At 40.3% G+C, this 23,316-nt stretch overlaps 1 protein-coding gene across 1 annotated transcript in view; it reads right to left on the bottom strand.

Moving 5' to 3' along the window:
* The window catches only part of TENM2 (teneurin transmembrane protein 2), a 550,767-nt gene that overhangs the window by 184,267 nt on the left and 343,184 nt on the right, over window positions 1-23,316 (bottom strand). The window contains exon 6 of the mRNA XM_034778437.1: window positions 1,604-1,726. Coding sequence (XP_034634328.1) covers window positions 1,604-1,726 — 123 coding nt within the window. The remainder of the gene's footprint in view (window positions 1-1,603; window positions 1,727-23,316) is intronic.

Here is a 23,316-nt window from a genome sequence, read left to right as displayed (position 1 = left end):
TCCCTCCCAGGCTCTCAAACCCGGGAGGGAGGGGGAGATCCCAAGCAGCCGCAGTGCACAAATCAGCTGTTTCGTGCGCCGCGGCCGCTCAGGATCTCCCCCTCCCTCCCGGGTTTGAGAGCCTGGGAGGGAGGGCGAGCAGCGGCGCACGAGCAGCAGCAGCGGAGGTGAGTTAGGGCGGCCAGGGCACATTTTTAGGGGCGGCATGGCCCGCGCCAGAATGCCGCCCCTAAAAATGTGCTGCCCCAAGCACCAGCTTGTTTTGCTGGCGCCTAGAGCTGGCCCTGAACATAGGAGCTCTCATTCGTGGACACACTGGACAAAATTTAACAGTGATATAATATGATAATTCTGCATTGTATTTACGGTCTGATGTTTAGAAGTGCTGAGCACTACAACTTCAGATTAAGTCTGGAGGAGCTGAAGGTGCTCAGCATCTCTGAAAGTCAGGCCCATACACCTTCATCTGAACTAAACGTGATTTGCCACCATTAATAAGTTCACTTCTACAACACCCTTGTGAGGTAAGTATTAATACCTCTGTTTAACATATGGGGAAACTGAGGCACAAAGGCATGCCTAAGAATTCATCACAGGAGTATGGCACAGTTGAGAATTGGACTCAACTCTCCTGCTTCCCAGTCCCATGCATTAACCTCAGATCCAGCTTTTCTATACCTCCTACTCTATTACTTTATTTGAGCACTGGGCCCCCTGCCACTTTGCAAGATCATTCACCTCAGGAGTGATCAGTGACAGTGTACATTCCAACACCATAACTACAGGTCAGAGGAGCCACACAGTCCTGTTCTGTATCCAAAACACTTCCACTGACTAATATTGTAGCTTTGCACAAGTCATTCCTCCTCTCAGTGTCTCAGTTTGCCCATTTGATCTTCTTGCTTCACAGATGCGGGCTAACTGTGAAATGCTTTGAAACAATGATCAGTGTTAATTATTACTAATAACACCACTATAATAATCAGTAAAAAGAGGGGTATGAAAATACAGCAAAAGGAAGTCTTGCACTCAGTCTCTATTTGACTCCATCGTCTCTATTTTCTCCCTGGAATAATATGGAGCATGACTGCTTCAATAATCTCCTCTACTGCTCTTTACTAATACTAAGGGGAAGCTTATTCACTGGGGAGTCAAATTCTGCTGTCCTTACTCAGGCAGGATTCCCAGGAACTTCAATAAGAGTTTTGCCTAAATCAGGACAAGATTGTGAGATGTGGTCCCAGCAGGGGCGAAAGCTCTCTTCACTTTCCTTGCAGACAGTACAGTGTATTTCTTCTTTTCATGCTGTGTCTAGCCTTTTCTTTTTCCTGGGATGTTTGGTAGTATTCTTTTTATTTAGTATCTTGGAGTCCAGGGTCTAAAGGTTTTTGTGAATTACTACAGGTAGAGAAGGCATTTGGATGGTTGTACCCAGGCAAAGAGCCAGTGCAGTGTAAGATTACTGCAGCAGACTGTAAAGATCATAAATAAATATTTTTGCATACCTCCTAGTGAAGTACATTTATTACAAACGGCACCGTGAGACAAGTCTGGCTTGAGTTTCCAAGACCATAGAGTGCAAAAGATGCAGCTGTAACCTCACCTTTGCCTCCAGATGGCATTGTTGCCACATCATCCGTTCCTGGCAATCCAGTTCTTATCCCATTGTTAAAGGTGTGTCCGTCTGCTGGCTGTAACTGCCAGTTTAGTCCGAGCAGATGCATTGCTGCAGGAGAGACAAAGTAATGAAAAATAACTATACAATACATAAATTAAAAAGTTAATGGGAGGGGCAGCAGCCATTTTCAATTAAACCTCTTCAAGAAGATGTTGTAAAAACAGCTTGTTCCAGGGTCAAATTAATGTGTTAAAAAAAGCAGCAGGCTCACATTGACTTGGTTTATATTTGTTCATTTACCGTGTACTGTAAATAACAAAACACGATGGAACAACATATCTGAAATGGAACATGGAACATCTCTGAACAAAAACATACAGACAAGCAAGCTCTTTCTTTCTCAATATTCCCCAAATTATACACATTTCTTAAAATAGTAAGTTAAAAAGAGATGGCATTTTTTAATACGAAGTGTGATACTTCCTGAAGTATAAATTTATATTAGGTCTAAAATACACTAAAGCACAATTGACCCCAAACAGAATTTCCTCACTGGATTATTTAGTGTTTATTTTCATATATTTAAACTGACAACAGCAGATTTTATTTTGATTTTGCTCTTGACTGTGTTATCAGATTACAAACTTGAAAATACTTTTTTGTTCCTCTATGAAATGTTGGTCTTGTCTGTTTGGCAAGGACTTGGGGTGTATCCTTCAGGTGCTGCACTAGAGATTTATATACACATCTTCTCCTTGCATAAATTTAAGTTGCTTGCATAAATTTCCATACTTTCATCATATAATAGCCCCGTGGCTCATTTTGTTTCCTGCTGTGTTTGAAGTGCCAACAAAGCTAATTTTATTTATTTGTCTGTCCACGATCATCACTGATGCCATTCACAAGAACGTACACAGCATCAAGGAGACTGCTTTCTGCTAGCACAGCGGAAGGAGGGGCTCACCATTATTTTGCAGGGCACACACCACACTTTAGTTATGGTCCTTTTAATAGCTCAGTTCTGCCACATCAGATCTGAGTGACAATGCACCAAGTTACAAGCATTCACAACAGAATTAAAATGGTCACAAACAGATAGACAGTGTCCAATAAAACACATCTCCAGCATTTGAGAGCCACATAACAATGTGCTCAGAGATTTGACATAGAGATGGGTAAGACAAAAAAATGGAAAGGTAATTAGCAATCCATAGGAAATGGTTCAGACAGTTATTATCTCTGAATGTAGAGTATCAATATAGGCATGACTGCTCCAAATTCAGATTAAAAATAAAAACTTTGATCAACACATGCCCCCATACAGAAGGATAAAAGAACCCAATGGTCCCAGCTGGGTGGCCATAGAATGGAGCTGCAGGCTCTGCAGCATGCTTTCCACTCCTTCTCAACCCCCTGGAAACCCCTCTGAAAGTGCTCTGCAGAGTTTGGTCTCCACAGTGTTCAGGCAAGCAGGCCAGAGGCAGGAGGGGGAGCAGCTGCTCTCCATGGCACCATCTTTCCACTAAGCATGTGGGCCAGACTGCTGCCAGCTAATAATGACCAAGTGATCATTAATTTATGTGGGCTCCCCCCTTCTGAGCTGTGAGCATGAGAGCTACACTGCTGCTTTCAGAGGAGCTGGAGAAGGCCTGGCAGTAACGAGGAAGCACAGGACCTTTGTGCGGATGGTCCTTGCCTCAAGTAGTGATGTGCAGGTTTCAGTGCTCAATACACTTTCACTGTTCTGGATGGATCAGTCCACACAGAGAAGAATGAGTGAGACTTCAATGAACTGAAGAGCCTGTAGCGGGAATAACCTAGATAGGAGACCTTCAGACTCGTAGTATCTATGCTGAAGTAACACTCAGAGAGCTGTTTCTGTTCAAAATTGTACCTAATTTTCTCTTGCAATTGTTACCTTAAATATAGGTCATTTACTTTAAGAGATGAAAGTCTATTGCTTCAAGTAAGAAGCATTATTTTTTTACAAGAAAGAGATAAGGAAAACATAACTAGTGGTTAGTCCTTCCAAGAGAATTATAGTTGCTAATTTATAACTACCAGGTAAATTCAAACAAGGAATTAAAAAAGAGCTTATTAACGAGGTGTTAAGACAAACCCTGATCCATCTGCTTTCAAGTGTGCCACGATTTCATTAATAAACTCTGCTGCTCTGTGCGTTAATCATAGATGCATATTAAGGAGGAGCAATTAGAAATCACTCCTAACAGAGCTGAGATTTGCATGTCTACCATAGGCCCCTATAGAGACAACAGAGAGAAGATGACCATCTTCTGCATGTCCAATCTATCTAGCACTTATATCCATGATGAACCTCCACTAAGAAAAGAGAGACTGTTTGTAAACAGGAGACATGTTAATCTTCTTCTAAGAATACAGTATGGGAATTTGTTTGTATCATGGGTCGGGGAGAAAAGCTACACTTTGGTATTGTATATTGCAGCTCTGAGAAACAGCTGAGTAGTGACAGCAAGAAGCTGTCTATTCTTTCAAGCTTCAAAAGACCCTGAGATGGTAAATTTATATGATTAACCTTTTGTACTGTTAATCAGACAAGAATGCCTGCAGCAAAGGAATACATTCGTAATTAGAAATAGTGGGATATATTCAGAAGTTGTGCACACTTACACCCGCAGTGAAATTTGGCCCAATGAGTGCCTATACTTCTCCTGCGGTCTACTTTGGTTCTTTAAAAACTACATCTGAGAAAACTGTGATGCTTTGGCTTAATCTTCCTCACCACCGACAAGTTCTTACTTTCTGCCACAGTCCAGGCAGAGCTACCCCTTGTGGATGCGCACCAGTCAGCTGTGTTGGACCTAGGGTAACCAGGTGTCTAGTTTTCTACTGGAACACCAGGTTGAAAAGGGACCCTGGCGGCTCCGGTCAGCACCGCCGACTGGGCCATTAAAAGTCTGATTGGCAGTGCTGCGGTGCTAAGGTAGGCTAGTCCCTACAAGTCCTGGCACTGCGCTGCACCCTGGAAGTGTGGTCTGGATCCTAGGCGCACCCCCAGACCAGAGTCCTCATCCCCTTGCACCCCAACCCCCTGCCCCTGCCCTAAGCGCCCACAAACCTGGAGCGCCCTTCTGCACCCCAAACCCCTCAAATCCCCAGCCCCATCCCAGAGGTCACACCCTGAGCCAGAGCCCTCACCCCCTCCCGCACCTCAAGCCCCTGCCCCAGCCCAGTGAAAGTGAGTGAGGGTGGGGGCCAATGAGCCACCGAGGGAGGTGGAAATGTAGTGAGCGAGGGATGGGGCCTTGGAGCGGGGCCTCGGGTATTCGGTTTTGTGCGATTAGAAAGTTGGCAACCCTAGGTGGACCCCTTTGGGCATGGGGAGGCTCCAACCACAGCCTCTGGCTTTGGCCTCTTGGGCATACTTCCCAGGCACAGACTCTCCCTCTAGTACTACTTCCAGGGAGTGGGACCCCATGATCACCTAGGACCAGTGCTGATCTCCCAACACACCCCAGTCATTTAAGCACACTCTCCCCAGAGCTCCACTCTCTGTTACAGTTTAACCCTTCAGGGACATGTGATAGTTGAAGCAAGTGAGAGAGTCTTTGCAAAGGAATTTCTAAAGCAATAACACTTTACTTTTAGATACCACAAGAGATATAGAGTTCTATGGAAAAACAAAACCTTCATGCAAATCCCTGCCTCAGTTTCCTCATCCCTCTTGTGGATCCTTTGGGATTTGGTCAGTGTCTTTTCAGGGTCCTAGATGCTCTATCCTGGACCTTACTACTCTTCCAGTCACGGACTCTCTTCATGTTCATGCATCAAGCTGCCTTTAGCTTGTTCTAGTCTGGCAGTCAAAAGGTTCCTCAGCTCAGAGTGCACGTTCCATTGTGTTCTCCTGAATCTTACAGAGGATGTGTTTTTAAAAACATGTTCTAATACTTTGTTTCTTCTTTTCTGCTGGGTATTTTCCACTGCTCCAACCTCACCGCCTGCAGACAACCCGGTTAGAACTAGTTGCCTTTAGACAGCACTAATTCCGTTGTTCTAGGGTACCTAATGGAAGACTATTCAGGGTAAGGACTCTTTGTTGCTCCTGTCACAGCTCCCTAGCTCAGATCTGGGAGACACCAGCCTTGTCTGCAAATGGCTGGTTCAACATACACTCAGGATTTCAATAATACAGCAATTTCATAAAATCAACCAGAATTCTTAAGTTTTACATAGGCAAATTTCTCAAATCATTAAACTTGCCAACAGTGGTCAAGCATAACTGCATCCCAAAGTGGGGTAACTTTTTAGAAACTTCAGGCCAAATTCTACTCTGAGCTGTGCCAGTTTAAATCTAGCGAACGCCAGTAAGTTCCATGGCATTATTCCAGATTCACTCCAGTGTGACTGAGAGCAGAAGCTGGTCCATCAAATTTATATCAACAAAAGAATTACAGAATAAATACCACAGACCCATTGTCTGCTATGGGTTATTCTCATGTAGGAGAGCAGAAATACTGTGAGCTTCACTTCTGACCTCGTACCAATTTAACATTGACTTTAGTGAAATTACTCCTGACACCAGCATGAGTTCAAAATAAGGCCTATTGAGTTTTCCTGTTGCAAAAACCATACTGCCAAGGACTCCGCTGAATGCCACTGCCCTAGGGAAGGAAAAGACTTCTAATAGTAGCGTGTAATTCTAGAATACATACGCTACAGGAAATTTCTCTATTTTGAATTTTTACCTGATCTGCATATTGCCTCAACTCACGGAAACACTCATATGAACCAAAGGAAGTTTTGTATTTTCGCCTTAACAAATAAACATCCTGATAGCTACAAAAAACATGATAACCAAATCCAGGCATAATGATTTTGTAAAAAACTGAATTTAAATACAAATGCAATTCCTATTAAATTACAGTAATTACCAAGCTTAGAAACATGATTCTTAACTACAGATATTCCTGTTTAACCACAGCAACATAAACCTATGTATGTCACAAACTGGTCTTGTTGAACTCACATTGCTCATTAGTGGTCAGTTGCGGACACAGTGAGTTAGTGTTTTAGCATTTTCTCTCTGGAGAAACAGGTTCAAGTTTGACACAAGTCACAAGTGAAATGAGTGTGTAGGCCTAGTCCCAAGGGATTACTTGCCCGCATTACAAAATGGATGCACAATTCATCACGATTGTCAATCTCTCCTCAAGAGAGGCCCAAGACTGGAATAGCAAGGGTTCATAATGTCATAGAAATTTCTGTCCGTTCCAGCTGAGGAATAAGGAGAGACGGACACAGCTAATCAAGTAAGGAGCCCCGGGAGGGGCGAGCCATTTATTTCAATTGCAGTTGGGTTCGAGCTCATAAGTCAGCAAGAACAAAGAAAACACACCAAAGCATTATATTCAGTTGACTATGATAACACTGGTCTACAATTTTTGAGAAATCATCTGCTTCAGAGATAAAATGTGCTATTTATTATGTATTTTGATGTGCTGAATTCAAATATGACAAAACAACTGATTGGCTACTGTTTCTAAGATATTTAAGTTTTTACATTTTATGTCTATGTATATTGTGTAGATAGTAGAGTTTTAATCATAAATTGTAAACCTAGGTCTTTTCACGTGTTTATGGTTGCTTTACATCATAATATTTCACCTGTCCTGTTTATGTAACACTTTAAAAATCAGGAAAAAGGTTATATAAATAAAATGTATTATGAAACAAAAGGCAAAAAACTATTATGTACATAGTTTAGTCCTATTCAGTGTCTACTTGGCCCTTCTTGGCTTGTCTCTTGTATTCATTAAATGGAGCGTCTCTTGTCACTGTCCAGCAATAGTCTGCAAGAATTGATGGGCTCCATTTGCCCTGATAGCGTTTCTCCATTGTTGCAATGTCGTGGTGAAATAGCTCGCCGTGCTCGTCGCTCACTGCTCCGCAGTTCGGTGGAAAAAAATCTAGATGAGAGTGCAAAAAATGTATCTTCAGTGACATGTTGCAACCAAGGCTTTTGTATGCCTTGAAGAGGTTTTCCACCAACAACCTGTAGTTGTCTGCCGTTGTTTCAGAGAAAATTTATTGCCACTAACTGGAAGGCTTTCCATGCCATCTTTTCCTTGCCACGCAGTGCATGGTCAAATGCATCATCTCGAAGAAGTTCACGAATCTGAGCACCGACAAAGACACCTTCCTTTATCTTCACTTCACTTAACCTTGGAAATTTTCCACGGAGGTACTTGAAAGCTGCTTGTGTTTTGTCAATGGTCTTGACAAAGTTCTTCATCAGACCCAGCTTGATGTGTAAGGGTGGTAAGAAAATCTTCCTTGATTCAACAAGTGGTGGATGCTGAACACTTTTCCTCCCAGGCTCCAATGACTGTCGGAGTGGCCAATCTTTCTTGATGTAGTGGGAATCTCTTGCATGACTATCCCATTCACAGAGAAAACAGCAGCACTTTGTGTATCCAGTCTGCAAACCAAGCAAGAGAGCAACAACCTTCAAATCACCACAAAGCTGCCACTGATGTTGGTCATAGTTTATGCACCTCAAAAGTTGTTTCATTTTGTCATCGGTTTCCTTCATATGGACTACATGACCAACTGGAATTGATGGCAAAACATTGCCATTATGCAGTAAAACAGCTTTAAGACTCGTCTTTGATGAATCAATGAACAGTTCTCCACTCATCTGGATCGTGAACGATGTTAAGGGCTGCCATCACACCATCGATATTGTTGCAGGCTACAAGATCACCTTCCATGAAGAAGAATGGGACAAGATCCTTTTGATGGTCACGGAACATGGAAACCCTAACATCACCTGCCAGGAGATTCCACTGCTGTAGTCTGGAGCCCAACAGCTCTGCCTTACTCTTGGGTAGTTCCAAATCCCTGACAAGGTCATTCAGTTCACCTTGTGTTATGAGGTGTGGTTCAGAGGAGGAGGATGGGAGAAAATGTGGGTCCTGTGACATTGATGGTTCAGGACCAGGAGTTTCATCCTCTTCCTCTTCCTCGTCTGACTCAAGTGAGAATGATTCTGGTGCATCAGGAACCGGCAGTCCTTCTCCGTGGGGTACTGGGCGTATAGCTGATGGAATGTTTGGATAATGCACAGTCCACTTTTTCTTCTTTGACACACCTTTCCCAACTGGAGGCACCATGAAGAAGTAACAATTGCTGGTATGATCTGTTGGCTCTCTCCAGATCATTGGCACCACAAAAGGCATAGATTTCCTTTTCCTGTTCAACCATTGGCGAAGATTTGTTGCACAAGTGTTGCAGCATATGTGTGGGGCCCATCTCTTGTCCTGATCTCCAATTTTGAAGCCAAAATAAAGGTGATAGGCTTTCTTAACCATAGTGGTTATACTGCGCTTTTGTGATGCAAAAGTCACTTCACCACAAACATAGCAGAAGTTATCTGCACTGTTCACACAAGTACAAGGCATCTCTGCTCACTTTGGCTAAACAGAAATGTGTCCCTTTGCAAAATCAAACTCTGACAAATAAGAGAGCACGACATTGTATGATTTCTAGAGTTGATATAGGGCAATTTGTTCAGCAGAGTGATGTAAGCTTCATTATGATTGCATCATCCATGACTTCTAGGAATAACATGATGCAATTCATATCATGTATGACGCAACACCAGCTTCACATTGCATCATTCATTGTTTTGCCTAAAAAGCAAGTACTGTCCAAACCCAGTCATAGATTTATTCCTAGATCCAGTCAAAGATGTATTTTAGTCATTTCTGGTTTAAATTGAGATCCCTTCCCTTTATAACTCACTTATCCTCTGCCATTCCCAAGTCAAGGGTCGTATATACTGATCCAATAGCATATCTTGAAAACTAGAGCCAATCAACAATTTTAAGCATCATTTTCGTTCTCAATGACCCAGAATTAGTAAAGTTTGACTACATTTATTTCAGAAGCATTTTGGCTGTAGAGCAGTGTAATCTATTGCTTTATGATTGGCCAAAATTTGCATCATTACCATATATAATTAGCAAGCTACATGTATCTGCCCCTCTTATGACCCCTTATTGTTCATTTACTTGCCCTCTCTTCCTTGCTTATTTTGCAAACCAAGCAGTTTATCTACAGGATGCAGGCACAGAAAGGTCCATTGTCTCCTGGTTTGGAGTTTGGCTACATTTCCTCTTGAAGGAACTTCCTGACTACCTATAGCTGACCCTGCGTTTTGTCCTTCTTCTTTCTCCCATGTGTACGTGACAAATTTGCCCCCTGGCAGTTAAGTAGAATAATTTTATATCAATAAGGTCAAAAGAGAGGGGCAATGAAGGAACTGTATGGAGAAAAGATACACAAGTGCCTGACACCATTATGCTTAAGTCTAACCAAGGCTTCCATTCATTTAAATAGAGATGAGTGTTAAGGTGCTCAAATACTACAATGATGCTTGCCTTCTAAACACTTGAATAAAATAAATGGCCACATGAATGCTCAGGAAAAAGCTAACAAAAAAGAAAGCATGAACAAGACTGCTAACAGTGATGCACAGCTAACAGACTCTGAGCAAAAGCCCAGAGAGGAGTTAGGTTCAGTAAGGCAGTGACAGCTCTGGAAGCAGATACTGTGTCCTTCGTGTACAGGGCACTGCAGCTTTGAGGGGCATGACTAAACATTTTCTCACACACAATGGTTGGCAACAGAATAAACCCGACAAAAGCCAATCAATAAGTATTAGAAGTTACATGAAGAGTGACATTGTCTTTGGCTTGTGTACACATGGCAGTCAGCCCTCAGCTGTGTTTACAGAGAGGGCAATGAGGAGCAGAGGATTTTTTAAGGATCAGCAATGTCAATATGTAACTGGAGGCGGAGCAGAATATTTGACTTCTCTTGTTAAATGGTGGAGGAGGCAACTGTCTCAAAGTCGGATGCTGAACGCAGGGGCCATGATTCTTAGTTACACTAAGGTCTCTTTATACCCCTTTGGCAGTGTAAATGAGAATCAGCCTAAGAAAGTTTGGAATCTATGATCCAAATTCTCCTCCCTCAGTTACATCAGTGTAACCCATTTAAATCAAAGGGATTGCTCCAATATAACAAAATGGAGAAATTAGTGCTCTATCATTGAAATATATATATATTTACCTAGCACATGGCAAACATTTCTAAGATAAACAGTAGGTGTGTTTTAGTTTTGTTTTTTTTGTAATGAGAGGATACTGCGTATCCCCTGCACGACAATTCCAGTTAAAATAACTCTCTGTTCTCCTTTCAGATTTCTTGGGTGCGATTCCCTGTTATTCTTCATAGAGTATCACAATAAAATAGTTTGTTAACAGAGAATTAGGTTTCATCAGGGTCTTTTCAAGATATCACAGACTAATGAGCATGATTTACATCTAAATAACAGTAATAATAGGGAATAGGTTCAGGAGCATTGCACGTGTGTTTGTGTCACTTTTCGCACTTATTTGTGTCATACAAACAGGGGGAAAAACTATTCTGCTAGATGTGGTGCCTGACATGAATAAGATAAAGCTGTCAGGGCTGTCATTAGGGTTTTGCGGGGGCACCCAGTGAATCTAGCCTGGCCCCCAAACCCAGGCCACTTTGGTTTATAATGTCTGCTCTCCTTGCTGCATTCACCTGTCCCAGTGCCTTGCAACAAAAACACACTCTTCAGTTCCATCCACCAGTCTGGATGCCTTCCCTAGAGTCTTAACCCCTAGATGTGCTCTGAGGCATCAACACACTCCCCTGTCCATTCACCAGTCCTGATGCCTTGAGAAATGCTTGAACAGACCCTTCCCAGCAAATCCATAGGTCCTAATACCACAGAGCATTTTCCAGAGGCAGTTGGGTTCTTAGATGCCCTTGTGTCTCAGCATTAGGACATTTTTACAGGCTGGGAATGCAGCATACCAGATCCCACTTATTGCAAGTTCCTTAATCCAGTGCTGAAATTTGTTCTCACTCACGTATAAACACTTACACTTTGTGTTTAATAGAAGAGTAGGGTCAATTCTGGTTGTAGGAGAAGTGAATAAGTTTTTTTTTTTTTTAAAAACCCGCTAGCAGACTTTAGAGACACAACTAATAATATTTACATTTTCTTAAGAGATACATTTTAGACAAAGCAATCAAATAGTTTTATTAGGCATATTCTTTTATTTGTGCAATGCCAATTGTTTAGGGAAGCTATGCAATCAGGCTGCAGGGTTAGGTGAATAAGAACTCTTACCGAATTTGTTCATGTGAAACATCTGAATGGCACTTGCACAGCATCGGAAAAGTCGGAGACTGGAACAGACCTATTATGTCACTAGTCCTTCATGTGCCAGTGCAGGACTGTTCCTACAGGACAGTTTAAAGTATGATTTCCTAAATCTATCATTTGATCTAGATTTAATATGACCATTGTAATATGTAAATAAAATAATTGCTTATTTACTATGCTTGTTTTCACAATTAATAGACGAGTCTCTTTTTCACAGTTGTTAAACCTCAATAATATGCTTCTCATAAGGCTGGTAAGTTATTCAATATGTACTAACTGCTTTAATACATTTAAATTAAGCATACATTTGGGCTTTTTATTTAAAGCATTATTAGCACATGCAACTTTTTTGTATATTTTGTATTGTATCATGCATCATGCGTCATTGGCCAAGTCATTTAACTTTCTAGAGCCATATTCAGTTCCTATTTGCAGTGGTGTAACGCTAGAGAACTACACTGAATACAAAGATGTTACCACAATGCTACAGGGAGTAGAATCAGGGGATGTCTCAACATCCCTATTAGTGGAATGAGATTCAGTATACTACTTACTTATGTTTTTACTCTGTACTATCACCATGGTACTGTAGCTAAACACCTTACAAGTTACACAGTTTTTAATCTATTATCTTTCCAGAGAGAGAGACTATATTTATTTACTACACAAGAATGTTGTGAGAAATGTTTTGTGAAATATGGAAACCCACACATATTTAGGGCTAAATTACCTCTGGGTCATATGCATGGTGCAAGGGGGACACAAGTGTGCCAGAAGTCACCCACTGTCCTCCCAATACAGGGGCTGGCTCACAAATACAGTTACCAATGAGTGTCACTTCTTCATTCCCTAGGGCACAAGTCAGGGGCATGAGCCTTGTCCCTACTTCTGCAATCTTCTCCATGGTGTAGCGTATTGTTTTCAGAGAGAAGAGCATAGTGCTCCCCTCTCTTAGGGAGAAAATGCCAGGCACGCTCCTTCCGCATCCCAGAGAGATACAGGAGGGATTGTGCTTTTCTGAGACATGATGCTAGGGAAGGTTGATTCCTCACCACGTAGGGCAGTATTTCCCTAGCACTATCTGGCTCTTTATATGTGAATTCTCATTTAGATTCTTAATTGTTTGGGACAGGGCTCTTACTTTATAACCCCTCTGCAAAGTGCCCAGTATGCTGCTATTATACAGATAATAAAAGGGTACTGTTAAAGAGTGAAATATTATAATCAGCAACAGGGGGAAAAAAGGGTGCTTCTGCTGAGAATTGTTAATTATTTCCTTTTGGATACATTTATTACTGCGGGAAAAAAAGAAGATGGAAGCAAGACAACGCATTTGATTTTTGATGTGCTTATATGTAAGAGAGTGGAAAACAAAACAAAATATAAAAACAAAAAACACTTTTTTCAAACCAACTCAGTGATTTCTCTCCTCCTGAACTGCAACAAACTGAATGGAATGAATTTTCAAAGTAGTGCTCGAAAGATACGCCCACAAATCCCATTAGCAGTAATGGGATTTGTGCGCCTATCTCCCATGCAATGCTTTGAAAATTTACCCCTCTATGTCCAAACTCAGTCTTTCTACTTCAAAAATACTTGAAAAGCTTACACACACTTGGAATTACATTATGGAGGGAAAAAATGATCTGAAGACCTGGCTTCAAATTCCCGGGAGACCCACAAGAAAGCAGAGTTAAAGACAGCTTGGAACAATAGTCACAACCTGTATCATTATTAGTTCTCTGCCTGCTATTCTGACTGCGATGAGACTGAATTTCCATTTTATATTCTTTTTTGTCTGCTCCCCTTTCAATCCTCCTCACAGAAATGTTTTGATTTTGTGCCACTTTCCAAATGCAATTTTTGTCACAAGAAGAATAACAGCATTGCATGCTGCATTCAGGATCTGAAATCTTGTGACAAAAACCATACAAGAGGAACAGAATGCGGCACACTATTCATCCATTCTCATGACAAGCCCTAGATTGTATAGAGTGCAGAAAATTGGCACAAGATTAATCAGTTCTTGAGACTGTATAAAATGAACTCGCTCTTTTGGCAATCTTAAGATTCAAGATTGCAGTCTTTTGTGTTCCTCTTAATGCTGGAACTGGGTGACTATAAATAATAATATTTGTATTTATCATACATAGTACCTTTCATGCTGGAAGGTTGAAATGCAACTGCTTCTGGGGTGGAACAAGAACAGGGTAAGAGGACACTGGACATAAACACTAGAAAACCTTACTCTTAGAAGACATACCATGAGATCTTTTGTGTTCAACCAAAACAGATGGAACCTCAATTTTAAGGTCTCATTTAAAAGATTTCACACAACAGAGTGCATGGAACTCAACGAATTTCCATTTCACATCAAGAGAAGGAAGGACTGAATTGATCTTACCAGGACTTGAAATTGTGGTTCTAGGAATTTCAAACCTTATTTTTAGACCACTATATTACCCCCTCTGGGAATTAGATTTTGCTTACAGTACATGATGTATACTATTTTGCTTTAAAACTGAATGTAACTAAAGTGTGCATCATGTCAATATTTTATTAGAGATTTTCCTGAATTTAAACCCTGCATCTGAACACCTATCTCCCCACACCTGTACCAGATTCAAATTTCAAATGTAGCATCCATTCTACAAATGGGCTGAACCCAAATCATAGCTCTAACTGCTCCAAGCTTTGGGGATTCAAAGGACATATCCAAATTTTGCAGCTTGGGTCCACTTCTGATTTTTATACACAGTGCAAATGAAATATTTCACCTCCACCTTTATTCCTTTGTATGCAGTCTCCAAAAATATATTTGATTACATGTTATGGGCAGCTAGTCCACTGTCCATAGAGCAGAGGTATCCACATGCAGATAAAAACAGCAGCAGCAACATTATGCTTGCTGAGTACCTTTTCCAAGCACAGTGGTCTGTAATACCATTTTTTCCTTTAAAAGAAATCACATAAAAGCTTTAACAATATAGTTTAAAATAGTCATATGACTGTCATATGTTACACATATGATAATATTAGAAGGTTTTGTTCCAGGCATGAATTACTGTTGTGGATTTAAAAACTCTCCTGTGATCACAAAGTTAAAAGAACCACAGGAGAAAATAAACATTTCTGCTTTCCCACAAGATTCTCATTCATTTTTGACAGTGGACATGTATTTTAGCTTGTTAATTTGTATGATACACATCAAACTATATATTACAGCCCAAATAATATTCTATGATGTACAAGGGGGAAAGTACAGATTATATGTAGTATCTATGCAGAATTCAACCCACTCTAATCCGTGTAAGCCTGGTATTATTAATATTTTAGATTGGTGGATGTCCTATTGATCCAAAGATGCAATATCTAAAGAGGAACAAAGGTGCAGAGCCCTAAATAAAAAAAGCCTTAGAAAATTAAGTGTAGTCAGTTAGTGCTATTTAACTGCTATAGCGCTGTTGATTTTTTATACCAACTTTTTTTAAAGGAGCAATGTCTCAATGATTATTTATATATAGTTGAATAAATGTATTTTCTTTCTCCGTTATTTGAGTGTCAACTACCATCTCCCGTGGGCTTACCAGGACATGTTCAATTTTCAATCCTGTACTAGCCAGACTCTTGGCAGGTTTTCGAGGTTAGAGGTTTGTTTACTTTACCATTACGGTAACTGACAAAATGGAAACCCACTGATCCTTCTTTCCTTGCTCTGCATCTGTGTCTTAGCATCTACCACACTAGAGCATCACAGAGCAATTTATTTATTATTTATTTGTGTTACAGTAATGCCCATGGGCCCCAGCTGAGATTGGGGCCCATTTGCTAGGAATGATACAAGCATTTAATAAAAGACAGTCCCTGCCCCCAAAGAACTTACAATCCAAATATACAAGACAGAAAAAGGGTAAGAGAAAACTGCAGTTCCTATTAAAATCAATGGGAACTGCAGATGTTCAGTGTCCTTGAAAATCTGGCCCATAGATATCTATCTGAGGCAACCTTAATCAGGATTTGGGCACCTCAATACAAATGTAGGTACCTAACTTTAAACACTCAAGTATGAAAATTTGGCCTATTGTGTTCTTTATTCAATATCTAGGGTTGATATCTGACTTGTATGGCTTTCAGATAAGAGGATTTTACATTAGCATTCAAAAGCACAGACTAGAGTCTAAATTTATTCAGAATATATTATTGTTTCATTTAATTTTTGTCTTCCACATTTAAAAAAATGTGCCCAATTTCATCTCATGGCACATATAAAAACTATAACAAGATGCATATTGTTACATCTTTTATGAGAAGTAAAGAATATGGGACATCCCCTCAAACAAAGCAATTTCCTGTTGTTTACCCAAAAAGATGCTGAAGAAGAGACAAGAGCCTTACACTGTGCCCTAAATGTCAACAGACTTGAGGTGTGTCAAGAAGCCAATTTCGTAGTCTGGGGTTAGCAATGCAGAATGCTCACTGCCAGTCCCCAACATCTTTAAATACAAGGGGTGAAACCCAGGTCCCTATTGCAGCCAATGAAAATTTTGACCTGAAGTTCAGTTGGGCCAAGATATCACCTCAGGACTGTTCTGTTAGTTTGAGCATCTCAGGTGACCCAAAACATTAGAGCAGATCCTGGGGAGAGGACGTTCCCTCAGGCAACTGCAATCCAACCTATGAAAAACTATAGAAAAAAGTCAACATCTTAAATTGAACCCTGAATTGAACTTGAGTACTAGATAAATTAATGCATGTACCATTGGATGCATTATATTTATGCATAGAATAAAATAATTGAGAATTCACCCTCAACAAAATTTTTGCCTCACACGATATACCTATAATATGTAAGGTCTGTATATAAATTATGTCACACAATGTAATAAAACTTAAAACAAACATTTATGGCTGATGCAATTAATGTCACAGAAAGACGGCATACTCATAGAAATATATATAGAGAGAGGAAGACACACAGACAGAGAAAAGGCTATGGTAACTAAAAGTATACAATGATGGTACTTATGATGATTGGTTTGTGCTCTCCTTTTTGTCCATAAAATTCAGTAGCCAGAGCCCAGACATGTACAGTAGGGCTCTATGTGGTGACCAACGGAGAAGTAAATAATATATATTTTAAAAATTAGACAGCAGTCAAAATCCAGCCAGCATTTCAGTCTCTCTACTCAGTATTTATCTGAATTAACTTGGCAGTCAAGGTACATGATTTTTTGTGAAGCAAGTTTACTGCTGAAAGTAATAGGTATTCTAGTTTTCCCAACACATAAATCTGCTATGGTAGCTGTTTTCTGAAGCTCTTAAACAGGAAGAACAGATGATTGTTTTTGGGAGTAGTTCATTGGAAAAAATGTAGATTTATTCTCCTTTGGAGTATTTTCTTAACATCAAAAGCAAGTTTACAAAGCAGACCCTCAATAGTTTTGAAAGAAAATAATTGGTAGCTCCTCTATTTCACTTCCATATCTGACAAGTTTCCTCGGTGGGTCTTGCTTCTCCCTTCATAATATTACTAACACCCCTAAATACTAAGAAAAGTGTCTGTTGTAACTGAGGTTTCTTCCATCCTTTTTAATTTGTGAAAGATGTATGTGGTTTATAGTCTAATAGAGGAAATCTGCTTCTGTCTACTATAAGTGGCCGTCTATAATAACCACATCAGTTATAAGCGAAATCCACTGTACCAATATTTTCATGGAATAAGTGGATGAACTGAAAATATGTGTATTACAAAATTCACTCATTCCTATATATAACACCGAGTTTTATTGCTAATTTTCCATTTAAATACTGGTTTGGTGTTTCAATTGATGCCTTCTTTTTAAAAACAAATAATACTATTAACATGAATGTTATGTCAATGAAATTCAGGTCCTCTGCCTGTTCTACTTCCAAAAATTGTTTTATAAACCTGTTCATCAAATATTTTTGTAGAGTTTGCAAAAACTCCAACTCTCAATACATTTTTGAAGAGTATGTAGTTAAAATTTGCATGTAAGTCCCTGGTGGTAAATTTTCTCTTCATATGCAGGATTAACCAATTTCGATCCCTATACTGCATCATGGAATTAAATCAAAATCAGTTATCTTTTTATAGGGGACCACATAAAATCACACGCAGGAGCCTTCAGTGCACTGCATTATTCAGTCTTAGGCTACAGAAAGTGCCATGAAAAAATGGTTTCCCAGTGTTTTTTGTAAAGTGGAACGCTGCCTATCTCACTATTATTCAGTGCAATAAATAATTAGGTTAGAATGATTAAGCTTTGTTAAGAACAGTGTAAATGACCATATGGTATCTTAGCGGTTTAGGAAGAGAATATAATTTATTTTGCTGCCTGCTCCTATTCCGGGTCAAGTCTAAAAATTTCCTCGAATCTTTAATATATCAAATCTGTATCTGAAATGGATTCAGAGCTGCTCTCTTCCCCATTATGGCAAGCTGGACCCAACCCTGTCACTTCCTCCCCGTCAATGAACAACGTGAAGGCCTGGAAGAGCCGTGCTCAAGCTCATTTATTGTAGCACTCTTTTTTTTTTTTCTGTAATTGTCCTGAGAGGCTAAAAAGGAAACAAGAGTCTATGCTGACAGCTTAGCTCAGCGTGAACTCTCATTTTTCACACAGAGCTAATTAAAAACTGAAATTAGTTAAATATGGAAATGACACTTGCAAGCACTATAGCAGAATTCTGGTAAAATCCCTCCAGAGTGCTGTGACATTACCTGCTGCTTCAAAACTCCCCAACTGAATTTCACAGTTAAAAGGCTGAGCAAAGGGAAAATTATTATTGAGATTTCCAATTCAAAATGTATATGTAAAATTCTAAATTAAATTTCATGGTAGCCCTTTCAGTAGGTGGGGGCATACCATGCAGTTCAGTGATTTGGTGCTTAAATAATGTCCCTACATGTACACTCTGATTATCTCAACGTTAGGCACAGTGCTAATTGTGCCAGGGTGATGACACTCCACAAGGCTAGCAGTACTACACTAGAGATAAGAAATGTCCTGGTGCAAAAACAGTTATTTGGAAATTTCGGATGTATGGTGCATAAGGGAAACATTTTCACTGTTCGATAGTACATAACTCAGCAGTGTAGAATCCAGCAGCCAAAGTATTTTATGCTTCATAATTTTAATATAGATTTGTAATATTGCATCAAATACTGAATAGCTATGTAGAGAAGGGTCTACATTATATATTGTGTTGCAGTACAGGGAAGGTAATATTTAAAAAAAAACAACAACACATGCTCTTGTGTACTGAAATGGGCTTAAAGAACCAAGGCATTGATATGCACAAAAGGGACAATGACTGACATTAGCTTTTTTGAGTAAAGAACCATGCAAATTTCATTTGGGATCACATGACTTGCCTTCTGTATGCAAAGCAACGGTGTTTGCCTACGGATAAATTATGATTTCTGAATGCAGTTTAACTAAACCTGCCTACATAGTGGATCGTTTTGGATCCATATCAAGGCATTGAGAATAGCCAGTCACTTTCAAAACAACTGGAGCACTGTGATGTTATTGTTTTTTCCTACCTTGTATTCATTTACCCTTGAGGCAACCCCTCCCACTGGCTTGCTGCCAGTGTTGCACCAGCAAATCTGTGTCTAGGAAAGCCAGCAAGGAACCCCATTTAGAACAAAAGCCACTGTTACTCCACAAATCAAAAGGCAGAGAGCAGTGCAGTAGCAGAGCTGCCAGAATCTCTTCTCTGGCAGCTATCTGTATAATCTCTACATCACACCCAGGCTCTGCTAGTCCAAGACCTAGAAATCATCTCAGCTTACCCAGCTGGAGGGGATATGTTGCAGCTGTACCATCAGACTGTCTTATTTTATTGAATTTTGGATATGCATTTTCAAAACGATTCAAATGAATGTGCCTAAGGCCTAAGCTCAGTAAAACTCCTGACACTGTCTGCAGCAGGCTTTCTAAGGTCATAGTTTTTAAACACAAGTGATGGGATGGGAGCTTTTATTATAAGACTGATGTTTATGAAAAGTCCGCTATACAAACTCTACTATATCATGCATTGGTAAGAAGAAATTGTATGACTTTGAGACCAAGCCTTGAAGGTGAAGGAATGTTACATTTAAAAAAAAAATCAGTAAGTTATACCCTTTTCCAGGTTAGGATGGCAAAATCTCATAGAGTTTCTATAGATCAACAGAGAAAAACAACAACAAAGAGCATGATGAATACAAATTCTTAAAAGGGATGATTTAACAAGCAGATAAGATTTACCAAAAGTTTCAGAAGCCTAGGGTAAGCCTCTTGAGAGTATTGTGAAACTCTGATGAAATCACCAAAGCAAAGCTTTCCCATCGAATATGGTGGCAGGCTTACTAACCCTTCCCATAGCAAAATATTTTTAGTAGAGATCTTTCCTTACATATATCTGTTATTTTACATTCATATAGAACCTTTAACTTCAAGGGATTCCAAAGTGCTTTACAATCTATATACATGCAATATAGCTGAAGTGCGACCTTTGGTGTAGAGGGTGACAACCAAGCAAGACAGAAATGAGGAGAGGTTACATTTTGATCAAGGCCACTGAACTGAAACCCTGCTCTTAAAAACAGGATAATAGGATCTTCAATGTTCATGCAGGACACAGTGGAATTTAAGGGTTTTAAGCATTGGCAATTTGAGACCTAAGGGATCTGAGTAGTTGCACTGGGCCTCCCAGGAATGATGCACTGCATCCACACATGATTTGTCAGTCAAGGAACATGTCAGTCAGTCAGATGGCTCCCCATTCATGATCCCATCTCAGTCTGATGCCAGGAAGCTGCTGAAGAGATTAAAGTCCATATCTGGCAGCTTATACATCCCCAAAATACATTCAGGACATGAATGATTGACAGGTACTAGCACAAATGCTGTTGGGACATACAGCTGGCTTGCCATCAAACCATGAGCCAATGTCTCAGCCAGATGAAACAAAATGTGTCAGCCACAGCCCTCTATAGAATTGTGCCTGTGTGGCTGCAGGTCCCAGACCACCCACTTCAGTTTATTCACTTCATAACAGACAGGGAGTCAATCAGATGGATTCAGAGTTCTGTTCTCTCATTTTCCTGCCTGCTATTACATACGCAGCCCTCCCCAATAGTGGAAAGATATGCCAAAATAACTAGCCAATTTCTGCGCTTTTCTGTGGATTTTAAATAAGCCCATCTTGACTGAAGCAGTGACCAGCCTACTTTGAACTAATATACCTGACGAGAGAATGATTTTCATTTTTCAGTGTTCTCTCCTTCCATTTCCCATACAAGCTTGCACAGAGGGAGCTATCAGTCTCAGGGTTGGGGAGCTGCAGGCAGGTAAGAAAAGTCTGGGGAAGGGTGCCATGAAACATAGTTCATCATTTGCATAGGCTTGTCTACACTTTAAATGCTACAGCAGTGCCGCTGTAGCATTTCAGTGAAGACACTATCTATGTCAACAGGAGAGGTTCTCCCGTCCGCGTAGGTAGTCCAGCTCCCTGAGCGGTGGTAGCTAGATCAACAAGAGCATTCATCTGTTGACCAAGCGCTGTCTATGCTGGGGGTTAGGTTGCTTTAACTGCATTGCTCAGGATGTGGATTTTTCACATTCCTAAGCAACATAATTATACCAATCTAATTTCCTAGCGTAGATCAGGCCAAAGAGTCTCCCCTTTTTTATGAAGAACAGGAGTACTTGTGGCACCTTAGAGACTAACAAATTTATTAAAGCATAAGCTTTCGTGGGCTACAACCCACTTCTTCGGATGCATATAGAGTGAAACATATATTGAGGAGATATATATACGTATATATATATATCTCCTCAATATATGTTTCACTCTATATGCATCCGAAGAAGTGGGTTGTAGCCCACGAAAGCTTATGCTCTAATAAATTTGTTAGTCTCTAAGGCGCCACAAGTACTCTTGTTCTTTTTGAGGATACAGACTAACACGGCTGCTACCCTGAAACCCTTTTTTATGGATTCATCCCAAAGACCTTTGGCACAGTAAAGTGCAAGGAGCTAGCTCAGAAGAATGTACACGTCAGCCTTTCATGGACTGGAACTTGTGATCCCAGGGAACCTGTTTATTTCATATCTAACACTGAGACTGCTAAGACAGATCTTATTTTCCGCATACATTATCTCTCAATAAAGAAAGATTACTTACCTTACAGTAACTTGAGTTCTCTGAGTGGTCCTTGTGACAGTTGCAGTCTATATGGTTTTATAAAAATTTGATAATGAGTGAATATAATGTAACTGGAATATGCTTCATGCAAAAGGTCTCTTGTAAGGTATCATTACAAAGCTTGTAATCTACTGAGTATGATCATCCTATTTGTATAAATGTACCACTCTTGTATCTAAAACTAGAAATATGAAATATAACTCTGAGGGCCTATTGTAATTATGCAAAGTGTGGGCCATTAATGGTGGTTTGGAATCTTGATGACTCCTATTAACCAGGACCGCTGTCTGCAGATGGCTCTGTTTTACCTGTAAGTCTTCCTGTATACGTGTGTGCTGGCAAGTGGGTAATGAAGTCTTGCAGTGACATCTGATCGTGTCACCTGAACTGGAATCCATCTTTAACCTGGTGTCTTTCCATTGGGAAGGAGGGGGTGGGAACTCAGAGAAGGACAAAAGGATTCCCGCCTTATGCAAAAGATATATAAAGGGGTGGAAGAGAACAAAGGGGAGAGAGGAGCCATCATGAAGAATCCCCTAGCTACCACCTGAGCTGGAACAGGAGCTGTACCAGGCGAAAGAATTGTGTCCAGGACTGGATGGTGTCCAGTCTGAGGAAAAAACGTACTGAAGCATCTCTGAGGGTGAGATTATCTGTATTCAGTTTGATTAGACATAGATTTGCGCATTTTATTTTATTTTGCTTGGTGACTTACTTTGTTCTGTCTGTTACTGCTTGGGACCACTTAAATCCTACTTTCTGTATTAATAAAATCACTTTTTATTTATTAATTAACTCAGAGTATGTATTAATACCTGGGGGAGCAAACAACTGTGCATATCTCTCTATCAGTGTTATAGAGGGCGAACAATTTATGAGTTTACCCTGCATAAGCTTTATACATGGTAAAACAGATTTATTTGGGTTTAGACCCCATTGGGAGTTGGGCATCTGATTCTTTTAAAACAGGAGCAGAGGTAGTCTTGGCACATCAGGTGGCAGCTCCCAAGGGGGTTTCTGTGATCCAACCCGTCACAGTCCTCATCTGTATTCTACTGTGGGCGCGCATACACTCCACATGGCTGAGAATGGAAGATTCTTGCTAGGAGTGTCTATTGTGCTGTGTCTGCACTGTCTCCTCCTCATGCTCCAAACTTAGAGATATGGGGTGGTACCTTCCTATGGCGAAGAACCCTAGGATAAGACTCTACAGCAAAGGGGAAGGAGGCCAGGT

This window comes from Trachemys scripta, chromosome 8 (genome assembly GCF_013100865.1).
Source record: "Trachemys scripta elegans isolate TJP31775 chromosome 8, CAS_Tse_1.0, whole genome shotgun sequence".
In the NCBI taxonomy this organism is placed as follows: Eukaryota; Metazoa; Chordata; order Testudines; family Emydidae; genus Trachemys; species Trachemys scripta.
This window is presented reverse-complemented; position numbering and strand designations above follow the sequence as displayed.